The following is a 20574-nucleotide window of genomic DNA, read 5'->3' on the forward strand; positions in this document are numbered from 1 at the left end:
GATTTAATCAGTTGTAATTTTCACTTCAGCATTAGCTGCTATTGTGTTCTTCAGAATTTCAGGACACATCATTACTGTTAGTACTACAATTAAAAAATGATGGAAATAGAACAAATTAAACAAGATCTGCACAGCAGATAATTTTCCAGGCCTGTGCCACAAGTGAGATCAAAATATCTGTTTGAACACAAAATTTCATTTTGCAAATACCAATAAAGTGTCATCTATACAGCTCCAAACTGATTTTTCTAAACTTTGTATACTAAACAGGATTTGCAACTTGGGCCTGTTAGTGTGGGTATGGCTAGAAAATTTTGCCTCCAGAGACTTATAATTTCTAATACCTTTTCTTAGTGGGGCATGAAGATGTTATGAATTAAAGACCAGGATATGATGTTGAAGACTGATTCATCAGCAAAGATGGCTTGCCTTGGGGTGGTTGGAATGATTTCCTCAGCTCTTGTTCTTGCTCTTCTCTGAGCATTTCCCTTGTCTGCCCAGGGGGGACAGCTCTGCTACCTGTGAAGAAGTTCTTGAACTGCTGCTTGATAGATCAGTATATTCAAATAAATTGATACCAGTTGGTGTTTAGTTTTCAGTTTTAGTTTTACTGCCTGTGGCTGTAAAAACCTGTGGCTGCAAAAGCAACTGCACCCTCCCTGAGCAACCAGTGGATAAAAGGAGGGTAGATATCCACAGTGGAAATCAAGGCAACTGTCCAAAGTTAAACCATCCCTGCTTGTGAATCAAAACCTCAGTTATGCTAAGACACTTCTGGTCGTACCCATTCTATTAGTCCATTTTTACTCCTCCGCATGAAGTGAGGCTTGGGTCATAGATTTACTTTTTAATAGCCTAAATATAGTTATTCATTCTCCTGGTAAACGCTTGAGAAGAGTATTTGTGGAAAATCAGTTGAAAAAATTAAATCTCTATATCTTAATGCTTGAAGGCAATGAAAATAAACAAAGTAAATAAATCAGGACTCAGCAATTTCCTTAGCCAGAACTTGTCTAAGGAAACGGGTTGAGGGGTAGATGTGACATGAGGAGCGGGAAATTGATGGCAATGAATCCTAAACAAGCATCAAGATATAGAAAAGATCAGTCAAGCCTCAGAAGGAGAGGCAAAACCTGGAGCACAGCATCAGACCAAATTATACGGAGTCCCTAATTAGTCTGCGAAATAGCAAGTGCAATAGGATACAGTTTATACCAGTCTTGCACAGGAAGGAGAGCTGTCCTCAAATCCTCTAATAATAAAAATTAACATTCACAATCCTTGTTTCTGTTAAAAGAGGTAGTCTCATTAGTCTTGTATGAAGTGAAGATTAACTTTTATCACTGAAGGAATTGTTTGTTGGGTTTTTTTTGAAACCACTTTTGTTTTAAACTCTGCACTCAGGAAAATCTGTTAACAAGCTCAGCACAGAACCACTGAGAATCATTCATGAGACACTGGAAGAATCCGCCGATTGGATTTATGGCTTTTTTTCTTTACTATCTGACATCGTATGGAGTGATGACGATGACGAGAGTGATGAAGGTATCTGTAATGTAAAGACTTCTATTCTGCTCTATTGTTTTACATGCATTATGTTGGCTTAGTTTTTAACCTCACAGACAAGGTCAAACAAAATGAAAAGTAACATTGTTGCTCATAAAGCATCTACTGGCTATTCCAATCAGTAAATTGGTCTCTTTGTTAACTTTCATCTCATGTTTATTGTACCATTACAGAAAAGCTGTCAGAATTAAATATTGCCATTAGTACATCTTAAAGTAAAGAGCATTAATTTATATAAGACTTCAAAGCCACAACCAAAATATGCATTGGGATAATGCTTCAGAGAATGGAGCTATTTTCTTTTAATCAGCAAGTATCTAAAGAACCCTGGTAAATATACAGTGTGGATCAAGAAACTTATGTCTTTTTTTATTTGCCATATTGATGATAGGACAATATATTGAAGCAAAAAAAAAAGCACTTGGTCTGAAGACAGGGGATTTTGGATGGCATATTGTAAATAATTCAGTTTACTAGAAATTATGGTTCTGCCATGATGGTAGAACATTTGACATCATCTAATAAATGAAAGTAAACTTCTAACATCGTGAGTTTGGAAATAACTATCCTTCTGTTAATAAAAACATAATAATAAAAAAAAATAATAAAAAAACCCAACACACCACCAAACACCCAACCTTTAAAACATCCCCAAAAAAACGCAGTTGCTTCCCCAGTAAGATCAGAGAGTAGTGGATCATCGTGTCATATCATACTGGTCATTTTGACAAGCAGTGAGAGTAGGAATGACATCTTCATTTCACAGTAGTTCTTTTTATGTTATATTTGGCTCTACCAGAATGTCATTAAAAAGCAACATGTACTGAAACTGAATTCTATCTGCTTGTTCATAAACTTGAGATGCCATCAAATTTCTAGCTTTTAAATATGTTCATGAGCATTTTGCATTAGCATCATATATGAATACTAATAGGCTGCTACATGTGAGTCTGTGAATTGGGCATCTTATTCTGAGATATGATTTACATCTAGCAGAAAGTATCTCATATCATTGAGAAACAGAAAAGATGAAATATGGAGAATTTGGTAAAATTTGATCAGGGTTCATTCATGTAGTTTAATAGCTCCAAAAGAACGTGCAAGCTTTCAAATACTTGAGTGTGTAAGTGTTATCGGTAGTATGAAAGGTCATAAAATACCTGACATAGAAAAATGCAAGATCTGAATGCTCACTAGGTATTTGGAGACCTTAGTCCTAGCAGCTTTTGGCCCAGGTGGAACTTCATCAATATCAAACAGCAGTATGAAAAGGCAGTAAGGCATCTTATATAATAAATATATTAACATTATATAACAAAAACTAAGTGCATGTGAACTCTATGCTGCAGTTAGTGCAGCTGAGGCTGCACACTAGCCACAGTCATTCAGGCTGAGTCCTTTAAATTGTTATGTCCTACATGGAGGTGGAACAACATACTGCAGCAATTAAGTGTTCACAGTTCCACTGAAATTATTTCTTTTTTTGTCTTGGATTTCACTGGAAGCATTGCTAGATTTACAATCTTCCTAAACTGCATATACATTGTGTCATTTGGAACTAAAACCGCATCACTGGGCCTTTCCTTAAAACATGGAAACATGCATAAAATAAAGCAAATTGTAAATTGTAGTAACACGTTGATATTCAGAAGCACAAACCCAGATTTTGATCTTTCCTTAGTTACTGCTGCACCTTGAAGTTATCTGCCCAAAACTCTATGGTAAGAGATTCTTTAGGAAAATTTCAAAATCTCAGAATAGATGCTTATCATTTAGCATATAAAAAAGAGTAATTATTGTTTGAAATTAAAATGAGAAAACACAAGAAAAATGTGTTGTGGTTTTTTTTTTTTTAATACCTTTTCTCTGACATTTGGTTTTTTCTCTTGGTTTAGGTGAAGTGGAACCTTCCATGAAAAAAGGTTGGTCAGTTTCTTTACTATAGAGAAAAAGACTTTATAACCATTTTAAGAATTAACTAGTGGTATAAAAGAAACCCAAGTGCTGTTTGCTCCTCTGTGAGAATTTTTGAGTATTCCATTATTACCTAGAAATTTTAAAAAAATTATCATAAAAAATAGAATTACAGAAATATTATCTACATCCTTGCCCTTCATTGTGGACTCCTGTTAATGTCAAGGAGTTACACGTATGTCTGGATAGAAATAAAAATCAGAAATAGTAATATGAAATATTATGGAAAGAATATTTAGTAAGAAATAATGAGGTGCCATAAAAGCATTTTATCTTGTGCCAACACAGGACTCTAAAATAAGCGCTGATTCTGAGTCTTCAGGAAAAGTACTTAGTTATCACTGAATTTTTAAACAGACAAGTGAAGTAAATAAGATTTATAATATAAATCTTTATAGATATTGAAATTGTTATACTGAAACATAAAACTTAAGTTCAACTTCTATAACATCAAAATGAAAGTTTATTAGAAGGCCTGAGTTATTGATGATAGGATGTAAAGCTTTTCAAAACTAGGGTGTGTTTTTTCTCCATATGGAGCAAAGTTTGAGAATAGTAGGATGTGGAACCAGTCCTATGTGATCTGAATTTGATATTCATCAATTTCTCAAGAGGTAAATGCCTATATTGAAGAATCTATCACCCCAGTTACTGCTGAGATCACAGTACACTTTTCTCTGAAGTTAATTGGAACTGGATCAGGCTTCTATTTAATGACACATTTTGTCAATCTCAATAAGGCATCCAAGGAATTAATATGCTTGAAGACCAGGATGAATCATCTTTCTGTGGACAATCCTTCACTTTAAGAAAACTTAGACAGTGAAGGAAAACATTCCATCTCTTTACTCCATCAGTAAGAATTGTAAAATGTTCAGAACCACCCTTTCTCTTCTCCGAAAGAGAGAAATGCATTGTTAATTTTACAGGGGGTGCAGAGTCAGAAGCTCTGCAGCATTGTCTGCAGGGTTGCTAGATACATGGAGGGAAGGTGTTTTCTCACCATGGGCCAGTGTAGCTGGCCAGGCTGGAAGTACCATGGAGATTCTGGGAAGGCTTAACCTACAAAAAGATTATGGACAACACCATGCTCAGCACTGCAATCCCTGCTTCTCTGGAAATCAGTGACACACTCAGGCCTTACCCTTTGCATTGGGACACCTGTCTGTAGAAACAGAATTCAGAGAAGCCATCCAAATAAGGTGGAAGCTGCTTAAATTAGTCAGTTGGAAATGATGAGGTGAGATGATTGTTTGGACCTAAAAGCTTTCCATCCAAGGAGCTGAGTATCTAACTGTTGGTTTGGAACATTTTCCTCACTATTCAGAGCTCACCACCTGGCTCTGGAGATATTTCCTCAGAGGGACTTCTATCTTTGGTGTGAAGGAAATAAGCAAGGAGCTGGTGATTCCTCAGAATATGGTATCTTACAGGTTAACTCAGCCACACAGACGTGAAAAGACCCAAATTCAAACATGCTTCACAAGCCTGAGAAGTAAAAAAATTTTGAGTGGGCTTTTCCATTTCCTAGATGCATGCTCAAGATCATTCCTGTCTGTTAGAGAAAAAGGCTTCCCATCTTTGTCTCCCTAAAAAAAGCTGTTCCTTGACTAGGACTGCTGAAGATAGTACCCCTTTCTGAGTACAGCTATAAGCTTACACATAGTAACATCCTCAAATAACTTACCATCTCCAGGTGACTGGAGGTCTCCATTTCATCCTGGCAGCTGGGATCTGGCCTCGTTTGTACTTGATTTTGTCACCTCTTTTACTGGGCTACAGAAATACAATACATGTGGCCTCCAGCCACCAATCCCTTGGAAATGCCAGTGCAGAGTACTGCATGTGTCTGTTCAGTGACAGGCAGTTCTGAGCCCCTCAGAGCTGTTTCTACCTTTCTGCAGACTTATCTTAAAATTGTGTAAACATCAAAGAGCTGAATTGCCAGCATCTAAGACTAAATAGAAGTTTTCTGAGAGCTCTATGATACAGTCTAGTCAACAGCTTTTCTGCTTAGGCACAGTGAAATTTATTCACAGAGCTAAAGCTCATGAGTGCAGAAGGCAAAGCCCTGGGAGGTGAGTCGAGGGCTCAGGTGAGCTCCTGCAGGTAACACTCTCACAAACATCACAATCTGTTCCCCCAGCACAAGGTACAGAAGGATAGTTTTCTTAACTAATGTGTGCTGTTGTGTCTATGGTCCAGAAATAAGAAGTTTTCTAAAAAACCCAAAACATTGCATCGGTCATTTTTCCCACATGGCTGCTGTTAGGACTGGACCCAAAGGAGGACCACTACACAAATAAACCAGGAGACTTCTTGGGTATCAAAATGTTAGCTAGATCCATGAAATCAAGACCAAATATTTAGTTCATGATGTGTTCCCTGGTCTATGTAAAGAACCATTTCTGCGTCAAAGCCCCTTCCCCTCTAAGCAGCAGTTTTATCCATAGCTTTGTGAATGATCTTTCTTTAGGTGACTCTTATGCTTAAGGCATTTGAACATCCTAAAAAGGAAAAACAAGACCCAGTGAGATTGTGCAATACACCACTGCTGTCTCTAGAAGATGAACAGATTGATATTTTTCACATTTTTACAGAAAACCTCTCTCAAATTTCACTCTGGAAATGTGCATTATGGTTGCTATGCCTGCTTTTTAAGTATTTGTATTGGATTTAACCCACAGTTATTGTGGTTTTCATGAACAGGATGAGAATTTGTTTAAAAATTGCCATACTTAGTTTTAGTGTGTGGACAAGCCTTCACACTTTTTCTTTATTGACTAACAACTTTTTTGAATGCTAAAACGTTTGCATAAAATTTACCTTATAATGGAATATAGTAACTGGAAAAAAATAAGATTGCTGGTATCACAATGCAATTAAATATTGGAAAAAATTCAAGGGGAGTGGTAAGGACATTGACTGACCATGAAACAAGAAAAGCCTAATGAAAATTATGATCTGAAAGAAAGCAAAGATCACTTTCCTAGAGATGTAAATTAAAAGCAAAGATAATAGAAGTACAAGTAATGACAATGGGCATCACAGGCAACGGGACTAATATCAGTTTCAGAATCCTTTAGAAAGGATGAAAATATCTCTCAAGCACCTTTTTTATTGCAATTATTTTTGCCAGTCCAAGTCTTATCACTAATATTTATCTTTAATAATTGGAAAAGAATGAACATTTAATATTGTCTGGAAAAGCAGTGTTCTTCAGTGGACATAGTGAAAGATTATTCTGTAGTCTTTAACAATGCATATTCTCAATATACTAAAGCTGTAGGGTATTTTCATAAAAGACACAGAGAATGTTAATTCTTTCTTGCAGATTTAATATGTTTTTGGTTTATTTTCTTTCTACAATAGTTATGGCTGATAATGTCATTCATTTTTTCAGGGTTAGTTTCACCTCTAGAGACACATTCAATTATCTGACAGCTGTATTTTTGTTGTATTTTGGTCCCTTTTACTAGAAATTATTGCTATTAAAAAAAGAGAATTTTTTCTTTTTTTCTTTTTTTTTTTTGACACTGCTGACATCAGTTGTGAGTTTTGAAAAGAGCTGAGAAACCTAGTGCACAAAATTGGAAATAAAGATCTGCAAATAATAAGCAAGTGCAGACACTTCACCATTGACAACCATAGCTAAAAATGTTATTATTAAAGGGTAAATAATTTTCACTTCAATAAATACAGTTCATTTAAAAAGCAGAGTAAGAAATAAAGCACCATCATGACAGTGTTATCCATCTCTGTATTACTGAAAAGTTTTTTAATTAGCATAATATTATTCTTACTGACGATCAAAAAAAACTTGATTTCCTTGAGGTAGAGATGGATCTCTAATTTTCTGTGAGTTAGACTATGTATGAGATAGAAAAAAACTTTAACAGAAATTTCTTTAAAGTTTGCAAGATATTTTGGAAAATACAAATAATTTTTTTGACTGAACATCTTATCCTTCTGTCTTCAGTTCAAATGAGAATATCCTTGCCCAAGTAATAATTTGGTTATTAATATGCTGAAGAAATACATGTCAGGCTCTTAAAATATGGCAACTTCTAAAAGTATAGTCATTTACACTGAGTTACCCTTAGCAACTCTGGCCAAGGTGCAATTCCCCCAGACTGGACTCCAGACACCCACCCCTATTAACCTCTTCTGCATCCCAAGGTTAGGACAGTCAGAATTTATTCAGCACAATGTATCTGCTTGTTCAGTCCTGGGTATTGATCTAACTACAAACAAAGTGCTCCCAAAAAGAAGGGTTCTCAGACCAGACAATTTCCTAGATTTCCTTTCAAGAATGGTCAAGCAAACACCTACAACTTTGTTGATTTTATCCACCTACCACTTCCTATGAACCCAGGGCTACAGACAGTTTGGAAATGGACTAGAGAAAAGAAATTTGGAATACCATAGATGCAACCTGAAAACTGTGTTAAGATATATGTATATATTTTAAAAAATAATTATGCAGTTTCATTCTTCCCTAAAGTATATACCTATTTGTACTGGTAATGCCTTCTGAATTGAGTTTCTTTTATGTTGCTGCATGGTAATGTTCACTTTTCTGTATATGAGTTGCTGTTATAGATCTCTCTAAAAGGCTTTCACTGTCTCCCTAGGCTACATTTTGCTGCAAAGCATTTTGCATATCTTTGTGTAAAGTAGACCCTGTCTTCAAAGATGGAAATCATTGATTGGTTCAATTCTCAGACGTTAAACTGCTGTTCCAGATATATATGTTTTGCATGTTTTATTTTTGTGGTATCCATTTCTGCTATTAATGTTCTTTTAACAATCTCATCTTGTTTTATTTAGGCTGATCAATACAGCAATAACATATCCACCACAAAATAGCATTTTATAATGGAAAGAAAATATTTTCCATATTATCCAGATGAAACAATACTATACGTCACCAGGGAATAGGGATGTTCAATTATAGTTCTTTTGCCCATTGCAGAATTGTGATTGGGTTTCAACTTAAGACGTTTTAATACAAACTTACCAACTCCATTTTAAAAGATAGAAAGAGAACTTTGAGCCACAAGGCTAGTAGTAACCCCTGACAGAAGAGAAGTTTGCAGCTGGTTAATTTATCCTCTTAAATCAGGGAAAACCTTAAGTTAAGCTATCCAAGCTTCTTTCATGAAAATCTTCATTTGTGCCCTGGCTATGGAACATTAGAGAGGTTCTCACTCTGAGAGAAGAGAAATAAAGTCAGTTGGATCTAGAAGTGATTGAATTTATAGGAATGTATATTTCCACACTAATTTGGTAAGGTAGAATCTACACAGTTGATGTTTTTGAAAGCTGAGTAGAGTAACTGTGATTAGTCTTGTGATTTCTTTGTATTAAGAGGTCTACAAGTCTTACCTGGATTTTTTCTATGTAAAAGTACACTCTGTTAAAGGCAGACTGATTAAATTGATTGTGAAATTTAAAAAATGAAATTATTTAAATGTAATTTAAAATTGGTCCAAGAACAATTTTGTAGACTAGAATCCACAAAGAGAAGCCTGCCAAGAAAATTTCATGTTCCACAGATGGAAAATAAAACCTGGTTTTGATCACATGGCTCTATCTCTGATGCATTTGGGTTAAGGGGTTTTCTAAGTTGTGTTTTGGTTTTTGCTTTTCATTAAAGTGCAATTAGCATTCATTTTACATTTCAGAACCAAGGTACCAGACTGCAGTCTGGGAATGAAAAATATAGTCTTAACATATTTTCATACAAGGAATAAAAATTAGTTTTATGTGAAAAATGTTTAGGATTGAAGGTCTTTTAATACATTTCACTTTTAATTCTTTCAAAAGCCCAGTCATTGAAATTCCACCATATAAAAGAGTCTGTGTATGGTCTTCCTGAAGGATGCCAGTGCTGCTTACCAGACAATTAGTCAAAGAGAATTGCAAGTACCCCCCTTCCCATAAAAACTTTTTTGATAAGATATTACTGTTTTGCTTCAAATGGAAACCTCACCAGAGAGAATTTAAAACTGAAGAAAAAAAATTTAAAAAAATATTTATGGTTTAGAAATAAAAGAAAAGAAAAGAAAAACAGTAATGCACCATGTCAAATTCTATTTGACTTGGTATACTGAGGATTTCTAGCCGGAATTAGCCGCGACCATTCAATTTACTGTCTTTTCCCTCTTCCCTCAGCTTTTCAGGAAAAATATTATTTTCTCTATTTTCTTAAAAGACAATTTTGTATTGAAATAATATGTGATATTACATTTTTAAGAAGCCCTAGTAGATACATGAAAATGACCAAATATATAAAAACAAACAGAAAGGTCAACAACACCGATCTGTGATTTGGTGACAAAATGTTTTCAATAAGTACATAGTAATATATTAACATAATGATACACTTCTAGTCACCATTAATTGCTTAAGCTGATTTATTTTATAGCAGAAGGAATACTGTTTCAAATACAGCAATACAGAAAAATTTAATTGTCTTTAGCATAATGAGAAAAAGAGGACTGGAAAAAGTTCAGTTTAAAAAATCAGAGATCAAGATAGAGTGGCTTATAATAAAATATTTAGTCAGTCTGGGATGTTTTACTGTTATGAAAATAACAAGCACCCTGTCTGCAAATGTCTTTCTCACAGTGTATCTCCATTGCTGTAGTCTTGTAGAAATAAAAATAAGATAAAACATCACCCTGGAATCAAAGCCCTCCTCAGCATGAGGATGAAGATGTCAGCAGGTCATCTACAGTGAAGTTCTTTCATAGACCAGTGAAACTTCAATAGTTTGGAAACAATTGAATATCTGTTGAACTGGGATCTGATTTATTTATTTTCGTCTTTTATCTTATAGAGAGAGCTTAATATATTTCTGGAAGGCAATTCTAAATCCCTGTGTTTTTGGGGGAACATAAAGCCTACTGGTTCACTGTATGTTATTTAAGATGGGTAAACTGTCCAACAATATTTGAGGGTCATGTTCTCTGTATCTCTGATAGCAGTTTAGTGATGTCAAACAAAGTACAAAGTGGAGGGAATAAAGGCAACTAAGGTGAAGTAACTTAGCTTTGCTGAATAGCTTTAGGACCAATCAACATCACTTCACAGCAGTGCTAACAGTTTAGAAGAACATGTCGGTTTGGGCAAGTATTCACTAGAGAAGAGGGTTTGGACCAAGAAGAATAAGAAGTGATGCTCTGTGAGCCCTGTCACCAGTAGTGTCATACTGCAAGTGAAAGAGACATTGTATAATTCTGCAAAATATGAAAGAAAGGAAAAGAAAGAAGAAAAAAAAGTAGCTTTATTCTCACTCTAAATTCTATTTGTGATTTCCAAAGAGATGGATATACAATTCTGAGATGATACTTAGGAGGCACTGTGGCCTGGTACCTCATGCTATCAAGTGGATGAGCCCTGTTCAGCATTTTCATTGATAAGAGCAATTTGTACCCTGCTGCATTTTCAAGAAAGATCTTACAACACATAACTTCAGGAAGAGTTGTTATGTACCCCATCCTGAAGTTTCTATGAACCCCCAGAACAGGGCAAGATCTAACAAAATTGTGCTACTAGCAAGCTAGTAGGGAAGTCACCCGAGTAAATCATATGTATCACTCAGACCTTCCAACACTGAATGTTGGTATTAAAGGTCTTCTGTTACACTGTCTTTGGGTCCTGGATATAGGCCCAATACACTCATTTAATTACCCAATTAAATATTTCCTGCTTTCTTTTTCTTTTTCTTTTTTTTTGTTTCCCTGTGCTTTTTGGCTGTTGCAAAATTTGTTTTGGTTTTGCTGTGGGTTTGTTTTTTTTTGTCCCTCCAGAGTACAGCTACATGATGTATTAGAAGTTAGCTAGAAGTTGCTCTAGCTTCCTTTCTTCTCCTCCTAGCCCCACAAGGATAACTGTCACCCTCACCAGCTGGTACTGTCTGGATTAAAAATAGACATCAGCTGTACAATTGCAAATTTCTCCTGAGGATACCAACAGCAAGAGAGTTGACTAAAATTCTTCATACAGACGGCATCTAAAAACACATTAGAAATGACATCTCTCTCATCTTCCAAAGCCCTTAACACCACTCACTTTTGCCTTGCCCTCAGTATCTATTTCCACCAACTCTTCAGCTGCCTGCTACCAATTAGTCTTGACAACCTAACAAAGATATAGCCCCATTAAATTGCTGGCAATAGATGTAAGGGTTTTAATTGCTCAAAAGCTAATCATTAACCTCTGGCTTACAGGACTCTGAATTGGACTCATTTTCCTTAGATATTTATAAGAGTAAGAATGTCAATGCACTGAAGGGGTATAGTGCTGTCTTACCTGTAACAGATTATGAAAAAGACAACCAACTGGTAAGAGTTCCATAGAAAAAATGTATTTTCATTTCACATAAAATTCCATATGCTTAATTATACCTTTAAAATACTAGATATATTAAAACTACATTCTATGCTCACTGCAGTATTTAAGTAGAAACAGGCTGGCTTTAAGCATGAAGGGATAATATTGAATGTAAAGGTTCAGAGTTAAGTTCAGAGTTCAGTTTAGTCCCATGTCCTTTGCTGACTTTCTGGGTTACATTCAGTAAAGCATTCTTGTGTTTCCAATGGGAACAATAATCCTTTTTTTTTTTCCTCACTTTTTCTCTCATATTATTTACATTTTTAATATGGTTTATTGGGATTTTTTAAAGGTATATTTCATCTGTTAGAAAAAAACTCAGCAGAGGTTGAGGTTTAGGGGCTGTTTTAACAATACCAGAATGCTAGTCACCACTTTATCCTCTAATGAAGCCAGATGCGGAGCTGTGTTTTCCCACTAAGAGAAGAATTCAGAAAGTCTGAATTCCTGTGTTACAGAGATGGGATATTTATATTGTGTTATAACCCCATGTGGTACCTAAAGTAATTAATGCAGTCTGAGGCACCTAAACGCTACCATAATACAATACAACTAAAATAGCTAAGAATAATGCCATCTATTTTACCATGTTAAAAAAAAAAGAAGATAAAGAACCATCAAAATCAGAAACACAAACACAGAAAAAGAAGGGAATCAGGACCAGGAGAATCTCCTCACTCCCTACCATGAATGGCTGTGCTATTCATTCACACTGATGTAAACCTGCAAGTGTTGACATCCTAGTTCACAGGGATGCAAGGGATTGTAATTATTTTCTCCCACCCTGATCTTCCTGGAGCTGGAGTGCACGGCCAGTACTGTGCTGTCATTAGACACTGTCAAATGCTGTTAATGAAAATTAGCTGGGTGAGGGGTGGGGGAAGCTAGTGCCCAGACTGCATGTTCAGCAGGGATTTTCAGTAAAGCTGCCTGCAATACTGATCCTCCGATGATTGTGAGGGTCTGATTTGGATCAACAGTACATAGATATATCAGTATAGTCATATACTGATATATAGCATATATATAGCATATATATAGCATATATAGCATATATATGTCTCCTTTGAGCATCTCGAAATGGTCAATGAGAAGACTACTAGCTTCCCTTCTTGGAGTTATTTAAAATAATCACCCTACCTGTTCTGTGTATCTGCACAAGACCCGAGGTCTAGAGAAATCAGCATCAAGCAGTATCCATGTTTAAGGAAATTAAGGATTTATCCATTCAAACCTGAAGAAACACAAGGAGAAAAATAATTTTTCATGTCTGCTTAATAACTTGAGAAAACAAACAGTGAAATACAGCTTTTAAAATACATATTCTTTTACAATAATTTAGTAAACCATCCTGTCATCTCATAAAGAATCTGGATGGTTGCTGTGGTAACAAAGATTATCCTTGCTGCTGCTTGATTCTGTCTTTTTCTAAACAAAAATTCATAATATTTAGGATTTATTAACAATGTGTCACTGATAGAGATAAATTACATGCTTTAAACTGGCCATGTAAGTCTTCTATGATATTATAGCCACATTCTCAACTCAGCAATAAGACATGATATGATTAGTAGAAAATTAAGGCTATTTGTCATGAAAGATGAAGCAGAGAATATCAGAACTCTCAGAACAACAACAAAAAATATCCAATAATCTAATGTGCTTCCTTATTTTAAATATTTTGAAGTTAGTAAATAGTCACTGTTTTCTATCTTAAAAATTGATCCAGAACAGCTTATATTGAGATGATTTATTTGTGCTGGGAAAATTTGGGTTGTATTGTATCAGAATTGATGTGTTCCAGGCTGCAACATTTATGATGGTTCAGACTATCATGGGGAGTTTGTGAAGAGCTCTTAATTATGGGACACTTTGCAATATATAAAAGCATATACACACACACTTGCATATTATGAAGATGCATTTCACTTCGAGGAATTTGTGTACAGTTTTTTGTATGTGTGGTATCCTAATTGTAGCAGGGAGTTAGATGACATTCTCAGTGCAGTTGTCTAGAAAGTACCTTTTTGTGCATCATAGTGTGAAGCAAGCTTCACTGCTGATACAACGTGAGCCTGATTTAGACAACCAGTTGTACACTCGTTGCTCCATACATATTTTGCAGTCAAACTAGCAATAAATTTCCTAAACCTACAGTAACTTTAAAGCCGGTTTTTTCACTTTTTTTTTTTTTTTTAATTAACAAATGTTTATACTTATTTTTTCAAGAAGAATATGCCTATTTTATGTAGTGAGACACATAACAGATGATGAAAACACAGCAGAGCTGAGGCATTTTAAGGCAAGCGAGGAATATGTGTCTGTGTGAATGCCTCTGCCTGAAGAATATGATTTATCACTTAGTAGGTTGTATTATTTCTGTGTAGGGTGACCTCTTGAACTGGGTAAGATATGTCTCGACTGTATGTTGCAATGTAGAGGAAGTGACTCAACCTTCATTAAGTCCTCTGAGTCAATGTTTGGAGGCAGTCTGGAGCAACAGCATGGAGAACTGCTCAGATGTGCCCAGAATTAAGGAGCAATCCTCCAGCTGTTCTTGTCTTGCACCATTCCTACCACTTACGCTACCTAAACTAGTTCATGCATCCATTTAAACAGAAGAAATGGGAATCCAGCAACTGGATTCTCTTAGTCAGCAGAAATAAAATATTCTCACATAGATGAAGAAAGAAAAATGATCCCAGTTCAGCTGATATACAGTAAATCAGTAAAGTATATTTCTTCCTAATCACAGCCTAGAGGTTTATAGAACAATAAATGAACTACACACAGGGCTGAAATGAGCAAGATGAAAAACGAATAAAAAGTCCTTTTAGCTTAATAACATAATATAATTAGCTTAATTATGCTGCCATGCACTAGCAGCTAACAGTGGTATATATTTTACCTGTTCTTAGTCTTTATCTTGATGAAATAATGTCTTATCTGAAGAAAACATAGACTGATATCATAGAAAAGTTATGTTTTTGCAAACCAGACACAATCATTATTTCAGATACCAAATATTATCTAATAAAAACATTCTGGGTTTTTTTCAAGGACCTATGCAAAGATTTGGGGAGGGAAATTTTCATTTTCTACTGGATTTGTTTGGCAATGTACATCCTGTTACAACCTGAGAAAATAACTAAGGTTGTAAGTGGAAGATTTGAGTTGTCCTCGATAGGCATTAAAGAAACTCCTTAGGGTTGAGATGTAATATGCATAACTTTTTTCTATTGGATTAACTTTCAGGTCAGTGTTCTTGTTATTTAGACCCTGCAGACAAAAAGTAACACTGGAAAACAAGGAGGCACCTCCCACAGTTTAGTGAGATCTGCACTTGCTTTTGTCAAAAACAAATATAATTCTGGATTTTATACCAGTTTCTTACTGTAGGAAATATATGCACAATACCATAAAAAGGCACTCTGCATAGTTTTAATGAATTTATTATACACCTATAATAAATACCCTTTGAATTTCTACAACTACATGTCAACAGGGCTATGAAAGCTTGATTTCATCCTGGTTTGCTCTTTCTAAAATTCAACATTTTTAATTTTTAACATTTTCCTGGTTTTGGAACAATAAGGACAGTAGAAAAAATACTTATGGAGGCATATAGCAGTAATTTAATATCAATATTATAGTTGAAGATTTTTGTTCCAAAGAGATGGCATAAAAAGGGTAGATAAATACTGTAACCTCTTCCTCTTCTAAAAAGGTAGTTCTCAGTGTTTTGGTATACAGCATGATTAAAATGCTGTTCTCTGAGATGATGAGCCCTAACTTGGAAACTTTTATCTCTGTAATTTGTAGACGGCATTGAGTCTACCTTTTGTTGTGTGTTGGAGATACCAGCTCAGTATGTGAGCTTTAAAAATTTTAGAAAACAAAGCACAAAGAAATTTTTCCCTCTCCAAAGGTAATTTGGAAAACATACAATGCTAATCTTGGTGAACAACTCAAGATACATACAGAAAATATTTAGTAAAAGTATATTTTTTCTGATGCATGACCAACATATTTCTGTATATAGATCAGCAAAACCTATTCTTGTCTTTAAAAGTAGCTGTATGGCTCAATTAAGAACAGAATAATTATTAAAGACACTTAATGCTGTGATTTTTATCCATATTTATTTTCTATGTGTATATATATATATATAATTGAATAATATTGGATGTAATTCTGAATATGGAGGTGATACAGCTGTGGTTCTGCTATAATATTTGAAGTATTGGCAAATTTAATTGTTTTGCTATGAGAATGCATCTGATATGTGAAAATTATTTTGAAATTGATAAATCTGCATTGCATTCTTTTCAGAAATTCATAAAGAGAAAACAGAGAGACATGAAAAACGAACACCAACAAAGGGTAACTTTGTTTGTTTGTCTGTTTACCTACATATATGTTATACCATGTCTTTGTTAAGTATGTTACCACCGTTGTATTATAAAAGCATCCAAAGATCAGATGGCACTGACTGTAAAAGATCAAAAATTCCTGTATATCTCAGCTGTAACAAAAAACCGTAATTTTATGTTTGTGTGGCTATATTGTAAATGCACATTCTTAATAAGATTTTCCAAGCCAAACTTTTCCAGTAATCTTTTTTCTAGCAAAGATGAAAAAAGTAGAGTGTTGATGAAAATTCCTCTGGTGCAAAAGGCATGAAGTGTGTTAGGCAAGGAAAAAGTAAGTTTATAGGCCAGTGGGTGCCATCCAAGTTAGAAAGTCATAGTTAAAAGTGAGCCAGGTGTGTATCAGAGATAAGAAAGGCCTTCATTTTAAGAACCTACTCTTTTTCACACTGCTTAATCTCTTATAACTGGCACTTTCCAAAAATCCACAGAGGAACTGGTTTGGACTGGTTCTCAGAGGTCATGTAAACAAAGAAGTTTCCTGGGATATGTGCAGATTTTTTGCCTAAGAAAGCTCTCCTGTAAAGGTTAGACCACATAAAACTTGATGAGCATCCCTCTGATGCACCAGTGTTGTGCTTGGTAATGGCAGGAGGAAGCCAGAAGGAATCTTATTAAACATAGTAGGAATCTTATTAAACATAGAAGGAATCTTATTAAACATACATCCTCTCTCACACAATTATATTCATTTCTATATATATTCTTAGTATGTTCTTATAGTACTTTACATGTCTGGAGCTAGCTTAGCAGTTCCGTGCTAATCTGGGTCCTCTGGACTGCCTAGGACTACTTTCCAACTACTAAGTAAATCATGTCGGATCAGAAGGAATTTTTTAGGATACCATATAGCCAGGCAATAACAAACTCAGATCCATTAGCAAGGGATCCCAGTTATGGTCTTTTCCATCACAGTAATCTAAAAGAAACAAATGATGTTGCAGTCTTGACAAGAACAGCCTCTTGTGTACCATTTCGTGTATACAGAATTACATTGGTTTACATAGAAGAACATTAACCTTGCAGAAATTATTACTAAGAAGTTGTAAATGCCAAAAAAAATATATGTTCACGTGTCATTTGTTAAGTCCCTTTATGTATGTGCCTGATAATGCAGCTTTTAATTATACAGTTACTGAAGCACAAGACAAATATTTTTTTTCTGTGTTTCGTTTTCATGTTTAGTTCCAAAAATGCAACTTGTACATAGGAGGATCATCTACTAGAAAACATTCTGTCTGGCTTCAGTCTAGAGTGGGATAAAGTCATGAATCTTTAGTGGAATTTTACTGTTGCCTTCTAAAATACCTTCAGGAAGAATGTACAAACACCATCTTTTGTTGTTATGAATAGGAAAAATCCAGAGGTAAAATGAATGTTTTTAATAACAGCAAACAACAGAAAGAATTTCAATTCTCCACCCAAACATGTGAGGACACTAGAGTTTTAAAAGTAATTTAGTTTGTTGGGTTTTTTTGAATAGTCAAACCCTTTCATTCAAAGTCCCACAATTTACAAGGGAGTTCCATCCATAAACCTCATTTTGGAAAGACTGAACTGAAATATGAAGAATAGTTGTAATGAATAAAAATCCCAGATGGAAGTGGTTGAAATTATAAGATTCTAACAGTATTGAGAACTAGGCAAACTTTTGCCCTAAAATTTGCTTTTAATTAAATATTTTGATAAACTACTAGTAATAACGTCCATTTCAATTACTGTAGTCAATTTAATCCTGGAAAGGAGAAATACTATGAGAAATAATTCCAAGAAGCAGTTGGTCACGCTTAAGAACCCTGATATCAAATTATTTAATGATTATGTGTACACATAAGCACAAATTCACTACAAAACAGGGTCCTTCCAATTTGGTATTTGATGTATTAGTACTTTCACAAGGGTCAGTGGCATCCTGGACTGTATGAGCAGGAGCTTGGCCAGCCAGTGGAGGTAAGGGATTAATCATCGCCCTGTACTAAACTCTCCTGAGACCACATCTAGATACTGCACCCAGTTCTGGGCCTTCCAGTTCAGGAAAGACATCCATAAAATGTGGCAAATTCAGTGTGGGGCTACTGCAATGTCCTGAGGGGGGAGGATGAGGGACGGTGCTGCCTCAGCCTGGGCCAGCTGTCTGTGAGTTCATCATTTTGTGACAATTTGTAGATTTTGCAGGACTCTGAGATGCTGCTGAAGGCTGTTTAAGAAATAGATGTCATAATTGTTATTATTATTGCTTGCAATAAATAAGATGTAACTGTGCACTGTGTTGTCAGCAAGTAAGAACAATAATAAAAAACATCAAGATAAAAATATATCTAAGTTCTGTCTAATGGAAGGTCCAATGATAATTTCTGATTTTTATGGAAAACTAATTGTCCTGAATTTCTGGGAAATGCTCTAGCTTTAATTACAAGAGGCATTGAGAAGAAATGGGAAAAGGTTGATTAACCATGTGGCTTTTCCCAAAATCTCTTCACTAATACATTGCTGTTGGAGTAAGGTAAGGAATAAAACAATATAACGATGGCTACCTCTGACAGACATATATTAAATAACAGTGATTTTAAGACAGATACATGTGTGCCTCTGGGTTAACAATAGCCACACCGGCTTTCTTTCAGAAAGTATCTCTGAATTCAGGATGATTTGACAAATAAGGTCCAGGCCCTTCAAGACTATTTCATTTACTATAACTAGCATAATGACTTGTTAATAAGGCTGTACTGATAATGCAAATATGAAACATCCCAGAATAAAGCTCTCTGTATTTTAACATATGGATAAATTATGAGATTATAAATACAAATATAATATGTCCCAATAATGTAATATGCTGTAGCTGGAAGACAAAATATTTGAGACAGCTAAATAGATAAGTAGACCTGGACCATATAAATCCATAGCATACTTGAAACCTACATAATTTGACCAAGTTAGCAAATTAAATGGCATATTTTTGACACAGGGCTGTCTAGATTGATTTCTTGAGGCACAGGTACAAACATGCCTGCATTAACTTTAAACTAGGGAACATGGTACAGATAGTGACCTAACTGTGGTTTCCTTAAACTACTGATTTGGACCTGGGAGTCTATGACCCTCTCCAGATCAAGCCTTTTTTTTTTTTTTTTTTCAGTGTTCCTTCAAGAAGAATTAAGTTATAGCCATCTACAGTTACTTTACTTCCAAATGAAAGCATCTACTCAGAGATTTAATGCTCTCTGACTAATGCACTCTAACTTCATTGTATTAGTTCATTTATCTTAACTTTCCTGAAGTGCTGCTCTGTAGACAAGCACTTAGTCAGTTAGCTGGAGCGAGCAATCTCTGCTTCATGCTTACTGCACTCATCACCTAGCTTTATACTAAGCAGCAGACTTAAGACTTACTCAGCTGGAAACTATTTTTACTTCCCTTAGGTATGGAACTAGTGCCTGCTTACTACATCTCTTATTTTTGCACTTTCTGTTTTGGGGTGTGGAATATTTTTGTTGGAGAACTTTATGGGAAAAAAACTAAATCACATCCCCTTTTACTATGTCTTCAACTTGATGCAAATAGAATCTATTATGATGATTGAAATTTGGAAAATCCTCTCACATATATGCTATGTTGCTTTTTTTTAATATTATGTGAAGTAGATAGCAATATTAACTTTGAAATACATTGTTAAATTACCTTAAAATTTTCCATTATGAGCTCCTGTTTTAGATTATTTATAAATTTATCACACTCCAGTCACTGAGGATGAAATTTCTCATTCTCATCTTTTTGCCTCAGGCTGAATTTTCATTCAGAGACGTATAAAAATGTTTCAGCAATTTCCAAAATCTGGGTTAGTGAAAATTTGGGTTGAGGTGTTATATTTTTTTCCAGTGCTAATAACGATTCGTTCTGAGTTTATGACTTTTGGTATTTGCAAAGAAGTATGAGAAAACTTCTTTTAAGTTGTGGAAATTTTTAGCTTACACAATTGTTATAAACCATATTTTAGTTATTCTTCTTAAATTTTTTTTCTGATGAATCCAGCATCCTATTAACAAAAGAGAAGAGGTGATCTTTTAAAGTGTGTCATAAAGCAAATAAAATGGTTGAATTAAAGTTGAATGAACAATTTTAGCTTCAGCATTTCTCAACTGAAAACTGTATGACTGAGTAACCTTAAAAACATTTGTATATGCTTTCTCTCTCTCTCTTCTTC

General features: G+C 34.9%; 1 protein-coding gene across 1 annotated transcript in view; it reads left to right on the top strand.

Moving 5' to 3' along the window:
• The window catches only part of TRDN (triadin), a gene marked incomplete at its 5' end in the record, with an annotated part of 185947 nt that overhangs the window by 10163 nt on the left and 155210 nt on the right, over nt 1–20574 (top strand). Inside the window, 3 exons of the mRNA XM_050315704.1 lie at nt 1405–1545; nt 3462–3488; nt 16273–16323. Of these exons, the coding sequence (XP_050171661.1) occupies nt 1405–1545; nt 3462–3488; nt 16273–16323 (219 nt within the window). The remainder of the gene's footprint in view (nt 1–1404; nt 1546–3461; nt 3489–16272; nt 16324–20574) is intronic.

Source organism: Myiozetetes cayanensis, unplaced genomic scaffold (assembly GCF_022539395.1).
Source record: "Myiozetetes cayanensis isolate MyiCay16 unplaced genomic scaffold, myiCay2020 scf2-11, whole genome shotgun sequence".
In the NCBI taxonomy this organism is placed as follows: domain Eukaryota; kingdom Metazoa; phylum Chordata; class Aves; order Passeriformes; family Tyrannidae; genus Myiozetetes; species Myiozetetes cayanensis.